General features: G+C 56.5%; 3 protein-coding genes across 10 annotated transcripts in view; 2 read left to right on the top strand and 1 right to left on the bottom strand.

The window, feature by feature from the left end:
• Nucleotides 1–1,373: 1,373 nt before the first annotated feature.
• GRAMD2A (GRAM domain containing 2A) lies at nt 1,374–10,704 on the top strand. The gene is made up of 11 exons (XM_058033296.1): nt 1,374–1,600; nt 3,955–4,068; nt 4,765–4,822; nt 6,100–6,172; nt 6,254–6,357; nt 6,929–7,027; nt 7,946–8,017; nt 8,861–8,923; nt 10,009–10,165; nt 10,401–10,500; nt 10,593–10,704. Exons 2-11 carry the CDS (start codon nt 3,965–3,967, stop codon nt 10,702–10,704), a joined length of 942 nt encoding a protein of 313 aa, XP_057889279.1. The 5' UTR covers nt 1,374–1,600; nt 3,955–3,964.
• Nucleotides 10,705–13,803: 3,099 nt separating this feature from the next.
• SENP8 (SUMO peptidase family member, NEDD8 specific) lies at nt 13,804–21,001 on the bottom strand. 2 transcript variants are annotated; one of them, XM_058033016.1, is made up of 3 exons: nt 20,916–21,001; nt 19,935–20,012; nt 13,804–16,032 (listed from the first exon to the last, which is right to left on the bottom strand). In XM_058033016.1, exon 3 carries the CDS (start codon nt 16,002–16,004, stop codon nt 15,366–15,368), a length of 639 nt encoding a protein of 212 aa, XP_057888999.1. In that variant the 5' UTR covers nt 16,005–16,032; nt 19,935–20,012; nt 20,916–21,001; the 3' UTR covers nt 13,804–15,365. The 2 variants fall into 2 exon arrangements, with proteins under 2 accessions (XP_057888999.1, XP_057889000.1); XM_058033017.1 differs by lacking the exon at nt 20,916–21,001 and adding an exon at nt 20,569–20,609.
• The window catches only part of MYO9A (myosin IXA), a 174,538-nt gene continuing 173,795 nt past the window's right edge, over nt 20,986–21,728 (top strand). For all 7 annotated transcript variants that reach the window (XM_058033014.1, XM_058033010.1, XM_058033015.1 and 4 more), the window contains exon 1: nt 20,986–21,071. The gene's annotated coding sequence lies outside the window, so the exon portion shown is untranslated. The remainder of the gene's footprint in view (nt 21,072–21,728) is intronic.

The following is a 21,728-nucleotide window of genomic DNA, read 5'->3' as shown; positions in this document are numbered from 1 at the left end:
GTCTGGTGTGGGGGTCTGTAGGAGCTGGGGGAATTGCTGCAGTTTGAGGGGGTGCCAGTGGAGGAGTTTGCTCGGGTTGGGGCTGCTTGCAGGGGTGGAGGGGCTCTACAGGCGTTAGGCGCTCAAGGGAGGCAACGGCAGGGCAGGAGGCATCTTTTGGAGCGGGGAGTGGGCCCGAGGAGGAGTCAGTAGGGCTGGGGGCTCTACTGGCATTTCTGGGGGAAACTGTGGGAGCTGGGGTTTCTGTGCTTGGAGGAGAGAGCCAGCAGGGGACCTGGGGCCTGGCTGACATCCAGGCCGGTTTCTCCCGTCCTGAGCCCCGCCCGGAGCGGAGGAATCCCGGAGCTGGCCCGCCGCGGCCCCTTTAAGAGGCTGTACCGCGGTCGCTTTAAGGGCCGGGACCCCGCCAGGCTCCGGCCCTCACGGCGGTGGGCGGGGCCTGCGGGGGCGGGACGCGGTGCTCAGTGTGGCGGAGGCGGGACTGGGCGGTGGGAGCCAATGGGCGGAAGGAAGGGGGCGGGGCTCGGCAGTGAGCGGCCAATGGGCGGGGTGGAAGGCGACGGGCGGCCAATGGGCGGGCGCCGTGGCGGCGCGAGGAGGCCGGGGCGCGCGGGGCATGACGGCGGCGCGCGGGGCCGCGCGCAGGTAGCGGGGGGGCTCGGGGGGCTCCGGGGCCGGGGGGGACCCGGCACTGAGGGGGGCTGGGGCCGGGAAGGGCCTCGGGGCCGGAGGGTGCCGGGACCGCGTCCCTCCCGCCGCCGCCGCCGAGCCGGTGCTGGCCCTCGGCCTGTCCCGGCCGGCGGCGCCGCACTGAGGGGAGCGCGGAAACACCGATACCCCCTCGCCCATTCCCTGAGGAGACGGATCGGACCGGGCCAGGCCGGGCTGAGCCGGGGAGAAGTCCCGCCGCTGCCCGCCGGCGACCCCGCCGGCTTCGCCTGAGGGGCTCTGAGCGCCGGCGGGGATGGGATCTGCGCCGGGGCTGCCCCGGGCGCGGCCCCGGTGGTGGCCGAGACCCACGGTCCCACCGTGCCCCGCTCAGCCCCGCAGGCCAAGGGTCGCCTCCCTCCGTGCTCCGTCCGTGCCGCGGGGCGCTCGGAGCGGCTCCCGGGGAGATGAGACCCTCTGACCTGCGGGCATCCCGGGACCCGGGTCTCGGCTCTGTCCCCGCCGTGACCCCCCGGTTCCCGGGGCGGGGAACACCGGGGACATCGCGGGAGAGACGCGCGGGGCTCCCTCCGGCCTTGACGTCGCGCCTCATTCTCTCCTGCCAGCGCCGCTCGGCTCCGGCCGTTCCTCTCCAGCATCCCGGGGTGGCTCCGCTCCAGCTCCGACACGCGGGACTGAAATGACCTTGGACGCCGGGACCAAGGGCAGCTCGCCGAATCCCGCCCGGGCTCGCTCGGGCCGCGGCCGCCCGCCCGCCGGTGCCTCCCTCCGCCTCTGAGCCTCCTGGGGTTTACGGGAGGCGGGATCGCTGCCCGGCTCGCTCCGGCCTCCGCCGCGCGTTTCTCCGGCAGCGGGGAAGGGATCCAGCGGAAAGCGCTCGCCGACGGAGGGGCTCGCGCCGGACCTTTTCCAGGCTGGATCCCAGCGCCGCGTAAGGGAAGGGAGACGCCGATCCCGTGGGAGGGAGAAGCACCGGGTTTCGCCTGGCAAAACCGGGGGTTCGGGGAGCCGGTGTGGGCAGGGAGGAGGTGTTAGGAATGGGCAAAGGGGCATCAGTTCGCTGGATTGTTTTCAATTTGCTGGGAACTTCTACACCAACCCTCTCTGCCTCCTCTCAGGAGCGCTGAACTCCGACTGGTTTTGTTCCACTTGTATTTTGGGACACTTGGGTTGGTGAGTTTACCTCAGGAGCACTTTGGTGCTGAACAAATTCTTTGAGGAAAGTTACAGTATGAGCTGCTAGAAAGTGTTTTCCTCACTATGCTGGCACTGGAAGTGCCTCTTGGAAGGGAAACCTCCCTGTGCCTGGAGCCCAGCCTTACCCTGTGCTCCCAAACTCTGGATGCGTATTATCCCTGATGCATCTAGGAGCAAGATCTGGACAGAGCAGACAAAGCAGCTCCTGCCATGTCCCTGCTGGGGCTGAGGATGCTCCTCACAGCCCCCAGGCTCCCCCAGAGCATCCCACTGCCCGCACTGTGTCCAGGAGTTGTCCCTGATGGTGGCCATGAGAGGGAGAGAAAACAAGGATGCGGCACTTCCAAGTGCTTTCCAGCCTGTGGTTTTTTTTTTTTTTTTTTAATTTTAGGGGATTTCTGTGTGTTTGGTGACCTCGGAGGGGTTCTGATGCCTTTGCTGTCCCCGATCCCTGTGTGGTGCCCCTTGGTGTCAGCACTGGCTGGGGATAAATCCGCTCACCCGGATTAAGCAGTGCAGGCGCTCGTGGATTTAAGGGATGACGTGAGGGAAGCCTGAGAGTGCTGAGCTCTGGACAAGGAGGCTCCAGATCGGGTCAGAGCCCCTTTTCAGCATGGGAGAAGGGCACATGAAGGCTTTGGTGCCTCCATGATAGGAGTTTCAGCCTCAGGGCAGGTTGGCATCCCCTGGCAGAGGATGCCTGAGGAGTCAGGTAGGGAAAACACCTTTTGGTGCTATGCCAGGGGATGTTAATTTGGTGCTTGTTATTTGGTGCTTCTTGTCAGTAAGGTCTCCTTTTCCTTCCTGACACATCCTTTGATCTGAGCTCCTAAAAACCCACAAGCTCAGTGTGTCCATCTCATCCCTGCAGTGCTTGGACTCCTGGGCTGTGCCTGCAGGTCTTTGCCAACAGTGGCTGTGGGAATCCAGGAGCTATTTCCCAGCCTGTTTCCAACCACATGGCACCAGTGACTTCTGTTTGGTTCTCCTGTGCCCCATGGATGTGTTAGCTGTTGTGGGAGCATTCCCTGTGCCTCCAGCTGGGAGTCAGATGGGCTCCATTGCACTTGGACAGTGTTTTGGTCAGGGCTCTGAGGCTGTGGGGATGTGGGAGCTCATGCAGCTTCAGCTCTCAGCCCATTTGGCTGAGCACCCCTATCCTGACTTTTCCTGAGTTGAGGGGATTATTTCCATGGGTTTTTCTCAGATGAGCCCCTGAGAGCAGGAGCAGGCTGTGTCTAGGTGGGGAAGGAGCTGCTCTCAGAGCAGAGGGAGTTTGGTTGGCTCCTCGGCCCGGGCTCTGCCGCACTGCCACGGCATCACCCCGCGGGCGCCGGGCTGTGCTCCAGCCCTGCGCCTGTCCCGCCTGCTGCCGCTCATCCTGTCCTGCCGCCGCCCCACCTGCTCTGCCATCGCCCCCTGCCTGGGGAGCTGAGCGCTTTCCCTGCAATCATTTCCTCTCCGTGGCTCTGGGGCTGTGTGCTGGCTCTGCCTTGCCACCGCTCCCCTGGGATCGTGCTCTGCTTGGCTGCCAGTGCCGCAGCAATATCCGGCGGTGGTTTGCCGAGGGTGGAAGTGTCACCCTTGTGGCCTGCCAGGTGATAACCTGCCTGTGGCGCTGGGCCCGTGTTTACTTTACCTGCCGTGGCTGATAAGCACCTCTGATAACGTTCCCGATGGTAAATAACTGGCTCTGAGGTGCCTGGTGATGGCTCTGCCCTGGGAAGATGGTGTTTGCTGACCAAGAGAAGCAGACCCTGGCTGAAATCCATCCCCCCTAGGAGTTTTGTAGACCTGTGGTTTCTCCCATCCCAGCCTCCAGCCCTTAAGGAGAAGAGTCTCTGCTTTGGAGGGTGTTATCTCAGGGAGCCACAGCAATTTGGCTGCTCTGTTCTGAGCACTGGGGAGTCCCTGGCAGAAAAATGACTTTTTTTTTTTTATCTCCACGTGACTCGAGAAATAGCAGAAATATTCTTGCCGTCCTTGAGCGGCAGATTCTGCCGTCTGCGTGCAGGCTGGGATTGAAGGGAACAGATTTACAGCTCCCTTTTCCCCTTTCCCTGGGGGGCTGACGGTGTCTCCTTGCAGTGCCACGCCCATGCATGAGAAGGCAGCTCCCCTGAAGAGCCCCGAGCCCAGGCACGGTCGTGAGAAGCTGGAGGTGTCCCACAAGCAGAAGAGTTTGGATTCCCTCGACAGCAGGTGAGGAGCAGCATCCCAGGGTCTGTCTGCAGTTGAGTGTTCTCTCTTTTCTGTCCTGCTGTGGCTTTCCTGCCAGCTGGGGCAAGGCACAGGGGGGGCCCAACTTTGTTTTCTCCCTGAAATATTGTGGGTATAAAAGCAGGGAAGTGGAAGGGGTTTTGGGGGAGGGGATGGTATTCCTGCTGCTGAGGTTGTTGGTAGGATATTGCTCTCTCCATGGTTTGGAGAGAGCAATCCCCAATCCATGGGATGGACATGGATGGATATCCCTGTGCACAACCAAAGCTGAGTCCACCCTCCTGCTCAGGCACATTCCCAAATTCCTGCCTTTTGCTTTCCCGCAGGAATCCTTGCCCCAGCTGCCAAAGCTGCACATTTCCAGCTCCCAACCTGTCCTAAGCTGCTGCCAGGTCAGCTCTGGGCTCCTTCCCCCAGAGCTGGGCCGTGTGTGAGGTACCTTGGTCCTGGTGCCTTCACTGGCTCTCATCAGAGATCAGCCCTCAACAGCCAGTACTGACCCTAGCAATGCCCAGTGCCACGATAAATCATGGAGACACCCAAAATGTGGCTTCCTGGGGGTCTCTCTTCAGCCCTGTACATTTTTCTGTGTCTCATATTGCAGCACACGTGTTTTAGGGAGCGAATGAGAGACCTGTGGCTCTTTGCTTACCTGGTGATGTTTGTTTTTCCTTCCAGCCTCCGCCTGAACGAAGCCCTCAAGGATGAGGACATCAAGAAATGCCACAGGGAAGTGGTAAGCCTTTGGCTGTGGGAATGACCAGGCTGGAGTGTTGTAGCCTGTTGCCCCAGGAGGAGCCTACCTGTGGGGCAGAACGTTTAATTTCAGGAGACCTGGTGATGGTTTTGTGTGGCTGTGCTCTGCCTTGCAAACGCTTCCAGGATTTTCCATCCAGAGCAAAGGAAAAAGTGGAAATGTTGACTGAGAGCAGTTAAACTTCTGTCCATTTGAACCTTTTTGCTTGTTCAAATAATGCCCAAACTAGATGGTTTTGGTCCATCTACAGATACGAGATGCTCTGGAAGAGGAAGGAGTGACAGGAAGTGGCATTTTGTTTTTTTCCATGAAGAAAATGAAGGAGAAAAACATTTTTTTATTTCCTCAGAGGCATCTGGGAGTGTGACAGGGCCAGCAGTGGATTTGTGCTAGGAGCAGGGGGTAATGCCCTCCGTGTTCTCCTGGAATGCTCCCACTGGCACCCCCACCATCCCAGCATCCCTCTGGGAGGTGTCTGAGCCAACTGCAGGTGCTGCTGCGCCTTGATCCTCTTATGGCCAGCTCATCCTGTGACAAGGTGCTCAGAGCAGAGGTGACCTTGTACCTGTGGGCAGGAGGGCTCTGCCTGCGTGGCTGCCACCACCCAGCCTTGCTGTGCCAGCCTTCTCTGCACCCTGGCAAAGCAGCTCCTCCCTTGGTGGAGGGAGCTGTGGGACAGCCGTGTCCCACGGGAGCATCCCGAGGGCAGGGGGCACAAAGCTGCCTTACAGGAGCGGTTGAGCAGAGAGCTGAGCACATTTATGGAAGGCACTGAAGCGCTTTGGAGCTTTACCTTGGCCACGGGAGCGTTCCAGGGCCGACCTGCCGAGCCTCCCGCGGCGGCTGCCGGCAGGCTTTGAAGCGGCGCCGGGAATATAAATAGCCGGATGGCGCGGCGCGATGGGCGCAAAGCAAGTGCTGTCACCGTGTCCCGGATAAGGGAGAGGAGGAGGAGGAGGAGAGAAACCGCTGGGCAAAACAAACTGCCTGCAGATGAGCCTGGCAGAGAACAGGCTCCTCAGCAGCCCCCTGTAGCTATTCAGGGAGATGTTAATCCGGGAGGATGGCACAGCCTTCGCCGGGTGCTGGATCATCCAGCCTTCCTCTGATCCGTCGGGGCTCCTGTTCCCAGCCCGGTGGGACCCCCCTGCGCCGGTCCCGGGTGCGGGCACAGGGAGGTTTTCTTGCAGGATGGGGATTTTTGGGTCTCCTTATCGGCAAGGTCACCGGATAACTTTGCTCTGCTTTGCTTTCAGGCTGCTAGCAAGTACAACTCCCAGTACCACAAGCTGTTCAAGGACATCCCGACGGAGGAGAGCGTGCTGAAAGGTGGGTGCCAGGGTGAGGGATGGGCATGGAGGCAGCAGGATCTGGCACAGGGATTGCCACGGTTCTCTCCTTGCCTTGCAGTTTGCTCCTGCGCGCTCCAGAGAGACATCCTCATCCAGGGAAGGCTTTACATCTCCCCCAACTGGCTCTGCTTCTACGCAAACCTTTTTGGGAAGGACATTAAGGTAACGTGGGCACCAGCCCACCCTGGTCCCTCAGGGCTTGTAACCACAGCTCATCCCCTCCTTCACCCAAACACCACCAAAATCCCCAAAAAAACCTCCAATAGGAAGGGGAGCATGGCCGTGCCTCCCACTCTGATGATCTGTGGCATCAGCCTAGGGATACCAAATACTGGTTTGGTTTAAAATTCTCTGATGCAAAACCTCCTTCCAGCCGCAATGGCGCTTCAAGGAAGATCAAAGGTTTTAGGGGGGGTGAGATTTGAATCCCTCTTGGCTTTTCTTCTTGATTTACAATCTGATGTTTCCCCATTAGTCTTGTGGCTGACGGGGATCTTGGGCAGAGACGACTTCCTTTAAAACTGGGCTGAAGGACTGAATTATTTATATGTGATGCTTTAAACAAATACCTGAAGGAAGCTCGAGCTTTCAGCAAAGTTACCCTGCCAAAAATAACATCCTGCCTTGCTCTTCACCCTCCCTGGGCTTGCATGGGGGGCTCTCCTGGTGGGTGTTAGGGAGGCTGGCTGGGTGGTGCTTGTGCTGTGTCCATCCTGGTGTTCCTGCCCTGCAGGTGGTGATCCCAGTGGTGTCTGTGCAGCTGATCAAGAAGCACAAGACGGCTCGGCTGCTGCCCAACGGCCTGGCCATCACCACCACTGCCAGCAGAAAGGTAACACCAACACACAGCAGATGCCCTGCTCCAAACTGGATGTGGTTTGAGAGCAGGGAACGAAGCTATTCCCATCCCTGGTTAGGAAGTGAGAGTTGCTCTCTGTGCTGGTAGCCAGCCAGGGCAAACACCACAGCTTTGCTTTTGTTCCTGAATTTCACTTTGTTCCTGGACGAAGCAAAGCCCAAGTGAAACTCGGTCGAGCCTGACAAATCCCTGCCAGGCTCACGTAAAACCTTTAAACTCCTTAAACACAAGCAGGGAAAGGGTTTGGGCTGGCATTCAGCCAGAGCTGGTGGAAAACTTGGATACAGGGCTGCGTTTCCAGCTTTTAAATCTGGATGTTGTTGGCTGCAGTGAGCTGATGCAGTGTGTCCAAGTCCTCGCCTGCCCAGGTGCTGCTGCCAGCACTGTGTGTTGCCTGTCCCTGCCAGGGAGGGGGTTGTTCCTGCAGAATGTTGGGAGGCAGTTATTCCTGTGGAATTTGGGAGGTGGGTTTTAGCAGGGAGTGGCACGGGGCAGGATTTGGGCATTCAAAGCCATGTGTGGCTGCACTGCACGTCACCCAGGGGCTCTGTGTCAGGCATGGTGAGTGTGGCCGTGTCCCTTCTACCCCTGGGGATGTTTTCTGTAGGTCCTGGCCCCATTTGCTGCTGTGTCCCTCTGGGTTGAGCATGGGAAAGCTGTAGGAACAGCGGCTGAGCAAGACTGGCCCCAAAAAAATCTGGTCCAGGTTTTAGCAGGCTGCAAAAATAAGAGCAGGGAAGCTCCGCAGGGAAATGCCTGTGGGGGAGACAGAGTGGCTCCTGAAAACGGGGAGATTCAAGGGCATGATGTCTCTGCCTGTCCCTGCCTGGGGAGAATGGACTCACAGGATGGGGGGAATCTCTCCCAACAGCTCACCTCTTTCTCTTGCAGTACATCTTTGTATCCCTCATCTCTCGTGACAGTGTCTATGATGTCCTGAGGAGAGTCTGCACCCACCTGCAGGTACCCACCCACCCACTCTGTGTCCATGGCCCTGAGGCTCTGCACCTGCCCTTTGGGCTGAGCACAGCTCTTCATCACTGCCTCCAAGGCTTTGGACTGCTCCCAAAGCCCTCTCCAGTTCCCAGCATCCTCACTCCTCAGAAGGGATGGGAAGAGGGGCAGGAGCCATGCCTTGGGCACATCCTGACCCCGTGGGCTTTTCTGGGTCATGGATGAGGCAGAGCTCCGAGTTTCTGCTCTCTCTCAGGGCGTGGGTATGAATTATTTATAATCTGGTGGTAATACTTGTTCTGCCACTCTGCACATTGATGCCTTTTGCCCAGATCTAAAGTTTTAAGGGGAGGAAGAATGGTACAAAGTTATAAAAGAATTTCATGTAAGTGGGGGAAGACATCCATCAGCCCTTGAGCTGGAGAGGATGACTGTGGAGACCTCTTCTCCCTGACTTTGAAGCACATGGGGAGCTGTGCAGGAGCCCTGCCCTGCCCAGGAGGGTGTGTGCCAGCTGTGCCAGGGCAATGATTTGGATGATTCAACCCTGTTGCCAAACTGGGGGACTTAATCTTTGAAACGTGCTGGGCTCTGCCCAGATGTACCCTTCTTTTATTTACCCCCTGATGCTTTATCCTGTCCAAGGAAGCCCTTGGCTCAACCATGGCCCCACCAGGTTTTTGTGATGGGAAGCACTGATGCAGTGCCCTTTCCTCATGCCCCAGAACAGACTATAAGTTCTAGCAGCTGCTCTTCATAGTCTCAGCAGAAAAGCCCAAATTCCACTTTGTGGCTGAGGCTGAAGCAGGGAGAGCTGGCACTGAAATGCCCCATCCTTTCCTCCCCATCCAGGTTTCCAGTAAGAAGAGCTTGAGCCTGAAGGAGCTGTCGGAGGAGCCGGACTCTGTGTCACTGGTGAGGGTCAGGGCAGCTCTGGGGGAGGAGAGGAGAGACCCCCTGACCTCATGTGGGTAGAGAGGGCCCACCTGGTGCCCTTGGTGGGTTTGACACTGTCTGGTGGCTGCTCAGAGAGTCAGGAGAGAGCTGGTTCTGCTGTTGGTGCCATCAAAGGGTGCAGGGATGTGCCTGTTGCTGTCACAGCTTGTCCTCTAGGACCCTCATGCCAGACTTGGCAGGAGCAGATGGGTCAAGAGGACTGGCTGAGCACAGCCACTGCCTCTGTTTATAGACAGAAAAACTTCAGAGTGATGTGCAAAATGCCACCACTCTGCTCCCTGATGGCTGATGCTGTTCACAGCTGGGAGTGTTGGATAACAGGCTGGGAATGTGGCTGAGTTATCCAAAAATCTGCAGGATGAGTGGGATGGGAGAGGGAAACACCTGCTGAGCCATGGCACGATCCAGGAGCATGGGGGCCATATCCTGCACCTTTGGGGCAGGGGCCCTTCCATGGCTGCTGGCCCTGAGCCTCAGGCTGGGTGCAGGAGGTGACAGTTGGGGTGCACCAGAGGGTGACAGGTGGGATGTCACCCATGGTCTGGTGACATCCCAGGGGTTAAAGGCTCATTTCAAGGGAGTGAATGGTCTGAATCAGGAGTGACCCAGGCTGATCTGGCAGCATCTCCTGGTGCTTTGGTGGGATGCAGCCCTTTGGCAGCTCCAACCCTGAGAACTCTCCATTGGGGGAGCCCCTCTCTGTGCCAGCTGCCATGCCATTTGATTTGTTGTCTTTTTGGGGCACTTTTTTGTCCTATTTGGGGCATGCTGGGGAATTCCAGGTGACTGCCCTGAGCTTCAAGGGTGGAGGAGGCTGCAGCTGGTATTTGGGGCAGGTGTGGGGTGCATGGGCAGGTCCTTCTTTGGTAGTAGGAACCTGCATTCCCATGGAGCCATCATGGAAGACCAGCTCTCCCTCTGGAGGATGTTTTGAAAGTGCTGGTGCTCCATGGAGACACTGTAAGGTTTGAGTTTGAATCTGGCCCCACCATGTCTGTGGCACTGCTGGTTTCATTCATGGCTCACCAGGACTGTTCCCACAGGAGGTGATCGTCCCCGAGGGCAAGTGGAGGAAGGTGTCACCTACCTCACTGTCCCTGTCACTGCCAGATGCCAACTACCAGTGCATCCACCGGACCTCTGTCAGCAGCCTGAGCACCAAGGAGAGCTCCTTCACCTCTGAGGAGCCACTGGTTTCAGGTGAGGGGTGATAACCTCCATAAAAGTGTGTTCATCCATCAGCTGCTCTCCTGCAGGGGAATTCTGCCTTACAGACTAGGCTGGGAGTCACCAATGGAGTCCTGGGGATGGGCTGGGGTCTCCTGGTGCAGGGTCTGAGCCCATGAGGGAGGAATATTTGATGTTTCCTGGTTGCTGGAGGAGCAGGAGCATCAGCCAAGTGTGTCTGTGTCACTGACTCTGGGTTTGCTTTCAGAAAGTGCAATAAACACCGAGGAGGAGCTGGAGGTGGAGCAGAGCTGCGTGGCAGAGCTCAGACCCTCTGACTACCAGCTCCTGAAGATCTTCATCGTGCTGTAAGTGTGCTGAGGGCACAGGGAAGCTGGGGGGACTCTGGGAATGTCAGTCTCAGTCTCAACTGGGTGTTTGGTTGTTCCTCTGCTCCCAGCATCTGTCTCCTGGTGGTGTCCTCCTCGTACCTGGCATTCCGCATCTTCCGTCTGGAGCAGCAGCTCTGCTCCCTGAACCGGGATTACCTCTCCCGCGGGCACAGGAGGTGAGGCACCCTCAGGGACATGTTGGGACACACAGTGGAGGGACTTGAGGGAATGTGGGTGCAAAGAGGAATGGCTCCACTCTGATGTGTCTAAGGAATGCTTTGTCCCTTATCCTGGGCCTGCTGTTGGGCTGGCCAGTGACAGAACCCACAGGGCCATCTCCAGACCAGAGGTGATCCCATCAACCATCAATTTGAGTGATTGAGAAACTCTGCTGTCCCAGAGTCTCTGGAGCTTGGGAAGAGGTTTCCTCATATAGGTTTGGGGCTGGTTCTCCAGTTGTAGGAAGCACCAGGACATTTCTTTGGATCTGGGCTGTTCCTGGGGACTAAGGCCATGGGCATCAACATGGGATGGACAGGAGGGGAATCTCCTTGGGCTGAGGACATCAGAAGGCACTGGGGTGGGATGCAGAGCCTCTGCAGCTGCTCATCCCATCTTCCCCCACTCCCTGCTTGCAGGTGACCGTTCCCAGGTGCTGGCTGAGGATGGACACTGAGCTGGTGGCACCCTGCCCACGGATCCCAGTGCTGTGTCCTCCCAACCCTGGCTGTTACATTTGGTCCGGCTTTCCCTCGGCTGGTAAAATGGGACCAAGTATTTTCTCTCTTCCTTCGGGCACTTGCTCCTGGTGGGACTTTCCAGCCAGGTTCTGGCCACCAGTGCCAACTCCCCATCCCACTGGAAACCTGTTTTCTCCCTGGGACACTGCTGTGCTGTAGCACTGGACAATGGCTCGGGGCTGCCGAGCACTTGGACCTTCCCTTAGGACTTGCTGCTAAGATGGATGCTGGTTTTTATTTCAGGCTTGGATTTTTCTTTTGTTAAAAGATGACCTTGAGCTCACCAGGACCGCCCAGAAATGTGGATGAGTTGCCACTGCTGCTCTGGGAGAACCCACCTGTTTGTCCCTGTCTCAGTATCCCTGGGAATGTTCCTGGAGGAATGGCCCTGAACACAGGGATCTGTGGGGATGGGGAGGAAGGTCCCACCAGCCCTGTGGGGTGTCATTTACCCCTATACAAGGATGGGGTTCAAGCCAAGGCTGCCCAGCCCTTCTCTCCTGGAGCACTGGGCTCAGAGAGGGGTGGTGTGTGTGTGTGTGCATCCCTTGCAAAGCACTTTAAGGTCCCCCAGACCAGGTGTCCTCGCTGGGGTTCACACCTGGCCCAGATTAACTTTGTTACTCCTGCTCACTCCATGGGGACCCTGGAGAGGAGCCCATGGAGAGGCTGGCACTGGGGACTGTCCCGGAGTGCAGTGTCTGTGCCCTGGCTCTGTTAACCTTGTCACCACATGGAGCTGGGTGCTGCAGGATCTGTCTCACAGGATTTGTCCCTCAGCCCCCCTGGGAGCACCCTGGGGTGGCAGGTGGTACCGGTGTGATTCCTTTCTTTCCTGTTTTTTTTGGAAACTACAAGTGCTGACGGGGCCAAATCCCAGCGCCCTGGGGAAGAGCTCACTGCTCACTCCAGGCTTGGAACGGCTTTTAAATGGAATTACAATAAACCCAGGATTTTCTAGCACATCACTCTCTCTTACCAGCGTCCTCCACAGCGGTGCTAGGATGTGAGTGACATGGGCACAGCCCATCCTCTCACGGGGACAAGGGGACAGGGATGCTCCGGACGGAGGGGCCACGGCGGTTCCTGCACTAGATGGCAGCAGAGACCGCGGGATGTGACGCGCTGGTGGCAGGGCCACCCTGGGGACAGCGCTGCCGGGGGAGGGAGCTGGGGTGGGCAGGGTGAGCCTTCCTCTTCCTCCTCCTCCTCACTGCACATCCACAACCCAATTCCACTCCTTTCCCCGGCCTGGACCATGCAGCAAAATGCATGGAAACGGCCCCATTGAAAACCACGGTGCCCCCGGTTAAGCGGGGACAGGGGTGGCGTCACCTGTTTTGGGCGGGATTTGGCACTCCAGGTCTGGTTTATTCAAAGCCCCGGCGTTATGGGGCTGTCGGAGCCTTTGATTCCGTGGGTGACCCGGAGGATGAAAGGCACCATCCTGTCCCTGCCAGGGACTCACCCAGCTCATTTACATGGTGGAAATGGGTTTAGGATTGTTTTTCCAACAAACAAGTTGGTGTTTAACGAGTCCAACCTCAAAGTGGGGCTCTTAGGCACAAAAAGAGATGTAGAGGTTGAGGACTGGGGGGAGTTTGGGCTGATGTGCCCAACGTGGTGTTTGCTGGCTCCTCCAACAGCCAGGGATGTGGTCTCCTCTCAAGACCCCTTGGTTAAAGGCAGTGGTGGGACGAGCCATGGGTGCAGTGACATGCAGGAGGTTTGGAGGAGCACTGGGATGAACCCACAGTGTGCTTTGGGAGGGCTCTGCTGCCAGGATGTGGCTGCAAGGCTCTGGCTTTGTTTCCCATCTGGTGTCTGCCTGCCTGGTTTGGTGCATGGTGGCTGTCCCAGTGACATCCTGCTGGAGCCTCTTTGCTTTTCTTTGGGTAAAGAAATGCCATGTAAAAGCTTTGGGTGCAGGGAACATCCCTGGACACTCACCTTGCTGGCCTGGAAACAGCAGTGAGGAGCACAGTGGGTGCTGGATGAGCAGAGTGGGTGCTGGGTGAGCACAGTGGGTGCTGGGTGAGCACAGTGGGTGCTGGGTGAGCACAGGGGATATTGGGGAGCACAGTGGGTGCTGGGTGAGCACAGGGGGTGCTGGGTGAGCACAGTGGGTGCTGGATGAGCACAGGGGGTGCTGGGTGAGCACAGGGGATATTGGGGAGCACAGTGGGTGCTGGGTGAGCACAGGGGGTGCTGGATGAGCAGAGTGGGTGCTGGGTGAGCACAGTGGGTGCCGGGTGAGCACAGTGGGTGCTGGGTGAGCACAGGGGGTGCAGGGTGAGCACAGGGGGTGCTGGATGAGCACAGCCCCTGGCCTCACATCCCCCTGCTGTTGCCCATGTCACAGCCACCGTCCCATCTTCTCTGTCTTCCTCCCTCCCCAGCCCAAGCCAATCTAAAAATAGGATTGGGAGATTAAATCAGCCAAGGCAGCTCTGTCAGACGGGTGAGTCAGAGCCACCATGCTGTTACACTGCACCACAGCACCAGCAGGGACACCAAGGACTGGATCACGCCAGGAAACACAGTTTGGGCTGAGTTTTATTTGGGATTTGGGAGTGGCAGTGATGTTGCTCTGGCAAAGCCCCTCAGAGTCCAAAGGGAATTCCCTTCAGCCAGCAGCTGGATGCTGTTCTGGCTCCAGCTGAGTGGGTTTTCAGGAAGGGCTGGTGCTGGAGGCTGCTCTCCTGTCCAGGCAGTGTTAGGAGGGAGGGGAACGGCCCCAACCCTTGTCAGGCCCCAGTGCTGCCATGAGGGTGTTTTGGGGCTGATTTCTTGACATTCCCTTGGAGCAGGGGAAGGTGAAGCCCTCCATCCCCTCTGTGCTGAGCTGCTGCACACACTGGTGGTGAAGAGCTCCAGGTTAAAAGCAATCCTTCCTCAAGGGTTGTATTTAACCCGGATTTCCCTTCTCAGCTAGGGGTGTGGTTGCTCTGCTAGACACCACCTGAGCAACCTGCTCTTTGCTTCTCACCAGGTGAGAGATTATTCCTTATCCTGCCATGACATCTCAGTTTAATTTTTATTTTCCACACTGCTAAGCCTGTCTTTAAGGAGAGGATCCACTCCAGGATCCCAGCCATCATCCAGCACAGAAGAGAAGTGCATTAAGGACTTCAAGGAGCCCACAGTTATCTTTGGCTTTTATACCTCAAACTCTGTCCTTTTGTTCTCCCTGGTGTGTTGTTTTTTTCTTTTCCTCTCAAGTAACAGAACTGGTTTGGTGTTATGAGCAGCGACCGCTAACAAGGGTTGGGGAGCACTGACAAACCCTCCCCGCACAGAGACGACCTAAAATCCTAATGAAAAACACCAAACTTCAAAGAGTGAGTGTTGCTTTTCATCTCAATTAAGTTTCTTTTCCTAGGATTGGCTTTCTCAGCTTCTTATTAATCTTGCAGCAGTTCAGAGTCAGGTTTTAATTTGCAATAAGAACAAGCAGGGGCGTGGGACCAAAAAAAGCCATGGCTGTGTGGCTGAGGAGCACCTGGCTGATGAAAAATGACTTTGATTTTGCCCTGTTCTTAAGTTAATTGTAGCATTTCCTTTGCAGTCTCATCTTTTTGCAGTGACATCTCAATGTCACATTTTCAGGGTTACAAAATCCTGGCTTCTAAATCCTACATTTCTCCAATACCATTAGCAGGAGGCACAAATTAGAACTGTCCACGATAAAGCACTCGGGGGCTTGGGTTTAAAGAGCATTTGCTAAACCTGGCTTAGAAGGACAATGCCTGGAGCCAACTAAAGCCACCTAATGAGGGTGTGTTGCCTGCTGGGCACAGGTGGAGAAGTCTCTTTAGCAACCTGTTTTGCCACAGCAATTACTGTAAAAATTTACCATGGAGAGGGTTTCTTTGAAAGCAAAGTGACTCTTGTCATTAGAAGTTGAAAGGCCGGTGATTTCAAGAGGAGAATAAGGCTTTTCCTGGAGGGAACGGGGTGTTTGGGGGGTGTAGCCATGCTAGAGGGGTTACATTCTTTTTCTTTGGGACAATCCTGTGCATGGGCATCTCCCTCAGGCACTGGGGGTGCTGCCTCTTGGACTGGGAAGGCAGTTTTTGGGGGGCTGGAGGTGCACCCCCATCACTTCTGTGCCAGTTTTGTGATGAGAGCTTTCCACTCTGACCTCTTCTGCGTGATGTAGGAGGGGGTGAGGAGCTGCAGCAGAGGCTCCATCCTGCCCTGGAAGTAGCCTTGGCACAGAGCCTCGGCGTTGCAGATCACGTACATGCCACAGTCGTAGCTGTTCTGCTGTGCCGGCGCCTTCTCCTCCACAAAGGTGGCTTTGCCCCCTCTTTTTCCCAGAAAGGCCTCCAGTTTCCCTGCCACCTGCTTGGCATGGGCAGAGTTGCATTTACTGTGGGAATCATAATGGGCAAAGCACTTCTTGTCCCTGAAATAAACCAGCAAGCTCCAGTGGGTGCCCCCGGCGGCCTGGCTGGAGTTGTCATTGATGGGCAGGAACAGCAGCTCCTTGCAGAGGAGGTCCAGGGGCTGGAGGAATAAGGCTATTTCTTCCTGACTAAGGGCACACTTGATGAACTGGGCCACCTCGGGGCTGATGAAGCACACGCGCTGGCTGAACTCCTGGAACTGCTGCGTGCTGAAGTACTCGAAGGCGAAGCCGATGATGCGGTCGTTGAGCCAGTGCGGGGGCTCCAGCAGCGCCACGTCCGACTGCCTCAGCAGGCTGTCCTCGTAGCTGAGAACCACGGGATCCATCCTGGGCCGCTCCCGGGCTCTGCCACAGCTGCAACAGACAAGGGAACACGGGGTGGGGATTGGGTCACAGCCAGGATACAGCCCGCACCTGCAGACAGCCCAGCAAACACCTCGAGTGAGTTCCTGCTCAGCAGCAGTCAGTGAGCCCAGGATTCCCAGATGGGTATCTGCAGGACCATGAGCAGATGGAGAACACACAGTGTTGGGTTAAGCAGCAACCTGCTGTGGCCCCAGTGAGATCAACCTTCCATCCTGAGGATCTGAACCTCACAACTGTGACCGTGTTCGCAGGGGTCCGAAGATGAGGGAAGAGACGAGGATCTGACTCCATGTTTCAGAAGGCTGATTTATTATTTTATGATATATATTATATTAAAACTATACTAAAAGAAGAAAAGGTTTCATCAGAAGGCTAGCTAAGAATAGAAAAAGAAGGAATGAATAACAAAGGTTTGTGTCTGGGACACAGAGTCTGAGCCAGCTTGGCCATTAATTACAAACAAGCACATGAGACCAATCACAGATGCACCTGTTGCATTCCACAGCAGCAGATAATCATTGTTTACATTTTGTTCTTGAGGCCTCTCAGCTTCTCAGGAGGAAAAATCCTAAGGAAAGGATTTTTCAGAAAATATGTCTGTGACACACAACAAAGGAGTTTCAGAGCAGCTCCTGCACAGAAACCAGGAGTGATCCAGACCTCAGGTGGTGTTTGCGTGTCTCAGTGTTTTACCTGAGCAGTGACAAGCACTGGAGCTCTTTGCTTCACTGTATTCCCCTAAATAAAAACCTTTTTGGGCTGTCTGACAGACATGTGGTCCCCTTCTCCGCACAGAGTGCCCCAGCTCTGTGCCAGAGGCATGACCTGTTCCAGGAGAACCTGCTGGGCCGCCAGCACAGGAGGCACAGCTGTGAGTAAGGAGTAACAAAGCAGGACAAGATCACAAACAAACCAGTTCCCGGCCGTGGGAATCTTTATGACAACTGTCTACAGAGCCAGAGCAGGATTTAGGAGATTTTCCACAGGGAAATTTGATTTAGAGCCCCTATATCTACCCTGGTTTTCCCTTAGCTCTCACACCCTGCAGCCCTTCCAGGCGCCTCAGTGCTGTGATGCATCCTCAGCCTCTAGATCCTTTCCTGGCCAGGACAGGGCTGGAAATGCCACAACTTGGGACACGGATTACATGGAGCTGGTTTTGGCCTCATCCTTCCCTCCTCTGTCCCAAAGACAGCAGGAAAACATCTTCAGATTTCTGAAAGCCTCGTGTGAAAGCTCAGAATGGTTAATTAAAGATCACTTTAATATGATTCACTATAAATAAGTCACCAATATTCCATCATGATAAAGAAGAATGAAGCAAATGGAGAGCTCTGTTAGGAAGAAGTAGATTCACACTTCTTATTGTGGCATGAATCATGAGGAGGAACCCTTCCTGGCCTGGGATGCATAAATTAAGAGATTTATCACTCAAAAATGTTGGCCAGGTCCCCTGGCACGTGACAGGCAAGGAGCAGAATGGATGAGGCATGGTCCATGTGTAAGAGGTCGGAAGGAAGGGCTGAGGTGAGTGCTTGGGCCATGAAACAGCCCGTGAGTGCTGGAGGATCCCAGAGATGCCGAGAGCAGGAGTCAGCAGAGGAAGGGAGCAGCCCTTGTTTGTGTGAGCCACACACAATGGTATTTGGACACGCTTCCGACCTTAATGAGCTCCAACTATTGCCAAGCTCGTGGTGCAAACCCTTGTAGTGTAAAAACAAGAAATCCCAGTGGAATCCCAGCAACTCCTCAGCCTGCCCGAAGATAGCCTGGTTTAAAGATCTGGACATCCTCCAAACATCCTGTTTGGGGGGTTTAACATGGTGAAATACTGCTGAAATACTTCTTGTAGGTGCCCATGAAATGCCCCAGATTTTCCTTTACATTGTGTTCTTTCTGCTTCATCTTCTCCTGGACATGTAGAAGTCCAGCCAATAGCTTTCCACTCCATCCAAATGGGATTAAGGGTGAGGGAAGCGTGTGTCCCGTGCTCTGTTAATTTTCCACTCTGCAGAAACACAGTTGTCTTTTTTTTTTTTTTTTTTTTTTTTTTTTTTCCTGTCATGACATTTGGCAGGTTCCTCCAGTCAGGAAGGAGAGTGCAAGTGCTTAATTGCCACTAGCTACTACTTTTAATTTTATTGCCATCTGGTATTTGTGAAACTGCCTGTGAGTTCTGTGGCATGACTCACCACATGCAGCTCCAAGGAAAAAACCCTTGGGAGGCTCCCTCAGAGCCAGGTCAGGTAAGCAGAGAGCACCAAAACAAAGTGGTGGGGCTGTGAAAAGCCACTGGTGAAGTGGCTTTCTTTGGGAGAATCTCCCATAAGAGCTTAAGGTGGATCTGCAGAGGAGCCAGGACGTGGATCTGAGCCTCTGAGGAGTGTTGAAATCCCGATGTGGACTGGGAGCAGCTCTGCTCAGCCACAGCCAGGACTCTCTTCCTGAAGGCTCAGGCACGTTCTGTTCAGTTTCCATAAAAATAAGAATAAATACTGGCACAGGCCTGGAACATTTGCTGGAGGTTGCCAACAAGTGTCTTGCTGGTTCATTTTATTTGCGTATTAGTAGTTGGAATTTGTGCAAACTCCCTGGAATCCTCAGCTCCTCCAAGGGATTCCAGCTGCCCCATTTCCAATGCTGAGATGAGGAAATGGGGGAGAGAGAAAGAAGCGTTTCCATACAAACACCATCATTTCTTTTACAGGTTTGAAAATGGTGCTGTGCTGCATCAATAGGGCAGCAGGTCAAGTTTCTCTCACTGGAGTTATAATAATTTAACAAATTAGCTGCTGGCATCAGTGCAAGTTCAATCCATAAATGGATGGAGCTCCTTCGTGTCCGGACACAATGCAAAGCCTCTGTTTTCCAGCACTTGACCAAAACCCACCCCAAACCTGTCATTTTCACACCACTAAAGACAACAACCCTCTGCAGGTAATTGCTGAAGGCACTTGAGAGCCAAGGAATGAGACTCCTCAGTAACTGAGTGTAAAAAGGCCGTGACAGAGCAACAGGAGCGTGAACTGAGGATGAATCAGAATCCTAAAGTCTATTTTAATAAATTAAAGGTGCTAAGAACCTCCAGAGTGAATAGTTTGGGGTGACACGTCACTAGAGTTCTGTTCCTAATTTAAAGAACATGGAGGTAAATAGGAAAATAGTCACCTGGAACACAAAAAATCCAGACTTTATCAGGGAGCAGGAGGAAGGACAGAGAAGGTTTTGTCTTTTAAAAGATCAAAAGACTTTATGGTTTAACTTTGTATTCACTTTTCCTGGAAATATGAGGTTTAGATACCATGTCTGGATAGCTGTTAATGGAGCAAGATCAGACAAGGAACATTAATTTCTATTTACCAGCAGGAGCCAGGCTGGATGACACCTGAATCTCTAAGCTTATAATGTGTTTCCTGACAGAGCCAGAGGAAAAACTCACAGAAAATTAAACAATTCAACCAGGACAGAAGCGTAGTTGTCTCCTTTTTTGTCAAATATAAATAATCTTTCTGCAGCTGTAGGTTATAATTTTTGTATGATAAAAGAACATCCCATTTCTGAAGGTTCAACAGGCCATGAATGCTGAAATCAGAGGAAAATACTCCAAGCTCTGTACTCACTATGCCCAAACTTCTCTGTTCTGGACAAATTCCCCAAACCAGACTCTGCAACCGAACTCAGAACCTCTCTTGGTGTCACAGCATGAAACCAAGAGCCACAGGAACAACACCCGACGGTTTTTGCTCTCCAGGATGGGGCTGACCAAAACCTGGAGTTTAACAGGAAAAACGCCCTCAGCGAGCAGAACGCCTGAGATGAGCGAGGGCACCGGGAATGTCGCGGAGGCACCGATGGGATCCCGGCTCCCATCCCGAACCCGATGCACTCACCTCTCACCTCCCGCAGACAGGGGCTGACCCAGGGAGCAGCGGGAAGCACGGGCAGGGAATGGAACTCGCCTGGAAGACCTGGAGGTGACAGGAATTCGGTCAGCAGTGGGAATTCGGTCAGGGGAGGCGATGCGGGTGTCCCACGCCCCACGGAGGAGGAGGAGCCACCTGCTGACCCCGGTGCTGACCCCGGTGCTGACCCCGGCGCTCCAGGGCCGGGATCAGAGCGCCCAGCAGCCCCGGGAAGATCCCGCTCAGCCCATCGCTGCTTTTACGGGAATAAACGGGAATCACGGGCCAGGAGAGGGTGCACCCGGGCCAGGCGCAGGGTCAGGGCCTGGCTGCGGTGGGAGCAGGGACCACCCACAGCACCGTAACTCACCTCCGCTCCCTTACCCATTTTACCCTTTTTTCCCCTCAAAACGCGCGCTTGAAGCTTCCGGGCCCGAGGCCGGCCAGCACCGACCCCCGACGGCTGCGGCCGCCGCGACCCCCGGGCATGGCGCCCAGCGCCGGATCCTTGCCGGGACCTCATTGGCGCTGGGGCCTTACTGGCACCGTGTCCCCTCCCGTGCCCCTCCCGTGCCCCTCCCGTGTCCCTCCCGTGTCCCCGGCTCTCCGCCCCGGCTCTCACCCCCCGCCTCATCGTCCGTCGCCGCCGCCGCTCGGTTACCGTGCGCTGCCGTAAAGCGGCCGCGTCGTAACGACAGGGGGCGTGTCCACGGAGCGTGCCCGTGGGCGTTCCCACGGCGGGGCGGGCCGGGGCGCGCGCCTCCCTCGCGGACTGCCTCCGCCGGGCGGGCGCGTGAGAGCGGCGCGCGCGCGCGGGCAGTCGGGCAGCGCCCGGGCGGCGGCGGCGGCTGAGGGAGCGCCCGTCTGTCCGTCCGCACCCCCCCCTACCCGGCGCCCATCTCGACACCCATCCTCGGGACCCCCGGACCTCCCTCAGCACCGAGCCCCGGGACCCTCCTTAGCACGCACCCTTGGGACGCTCCTCAGCACCAACCGTCCTCAGCGCAGACCCCCGGGACATCTGTTCAGAACCGACCTCCTTCAGCCAACGACCCTCGGGACCCCCCTCAACGGCGGCGGAGGCTGCGGCTGCGGGCGAGGGATGCGCCGCGCCCCGACACCCAGGTAAGCGGCAGCGGGGAGCGGAGCGGGGCGGGGGCCTCCGGTGCGCGCGTGAGGTGGGAGCGGCGGGGCGGGGGTCGTGAGGCGAACCCCGCCGGAGCATCGCGGGGCCGGCGGAGCCTTTGTTCGGCGGAGCAGGGCGAGTCTCCCCGGCGTCGTGGGGTCTGCCCGGTGTCGCGGAGTCCTCCCGGTGGTGTGGGATCCTCCCTGCCTGAGCCGTCCCCGGCGGGTGCGCGGTGCGGGGCGGCCCCGCGTAACCCCCTCCCTCCGCCCCGTGCACGGCGTTTCACCGCCCGGTGCCGCTCACCCCCGTCGCGGGTGCGTTGGACACTCAGAACATGGAAAAACCAGCCTGGGGGGGGGGAGGAGATTCACCTCAGAGGCGTCCCCAGTGTCAGCGGTGGGGCCGTGGGCTGGAGCCCTGAGTGTGCCATAGCCCTGAGGCCACGGCTGTGGGCAGCGCCACGGGAGCCGGTCGCGGACGCCTGCGGTCGCCCCGCGGCTCCGTCAGCCCGGTCCGCCCCGCAGAGCCGTTCCCGGGCACCCATCAGCCGTTCCCGGGCACCCATCAGCCGTTCCCACCCGCCGGAATGAGCTGTACCTGCGTGTGCTTAGCACAGTGTTGGACTTCACGGCAGTTCCCACCCGGGCGCGCCGGAC

This window comes from Melospiza georgiana, chromosome 13 (genome assembly GCF_028018845.1).
Source record: "Melospiza georgiana isolate bMelGeo1 chromosome 13, bMelGeo1.pri, whole genome shotgun sequence".
Lineage (NCBI taxonomy): Eukaryota > Metazoa > Chordata > Aves > Passeriformes > Passerellidae > Melospiza > Melospiza georgiana.
The sequence above is the reverse complement of the archived record's forward strand: the minus strand, read 5'-3'. Positions and strand labels throughout refer to the sequence as shown.

What these genes read in the sequence shown, in the direction of transcription:
- GRAMD2A (XM_058033296.1), top strand. Translation starts at nt 3,965, where the DNA reads ATGCATGAGAAGGCAGCTCCCCTGAAGAGCCCCGAGCCCAGGCACGGT. An exon ending in GAGTCTGCACCCACCTGCAG is followed by an intron (nt 8,018 to 8,860) that starts GTACCCACCCAC and finishes CTCCCCATCCAG; the next exon opens with GTTTCCAGTAAGAAGAGCTT. An exon ending in CTGAAGATCTTCATCGTGCT is followed by an intron (nt 10,501 to 10,592) that starts GTAAGTGTGCTG and finishes CTCTGCTCCCAG; the next exon opens with CATCTGTCTCCTGGTGGTGT.
- SENP8 (XM_058033016.1), bottom strand. Translation starts at nt 16,004, where the DNA reads ATGGATCCCGTGGTTCTCAGCTACGAGGACAGCCTGCTGAGGCAGTCG.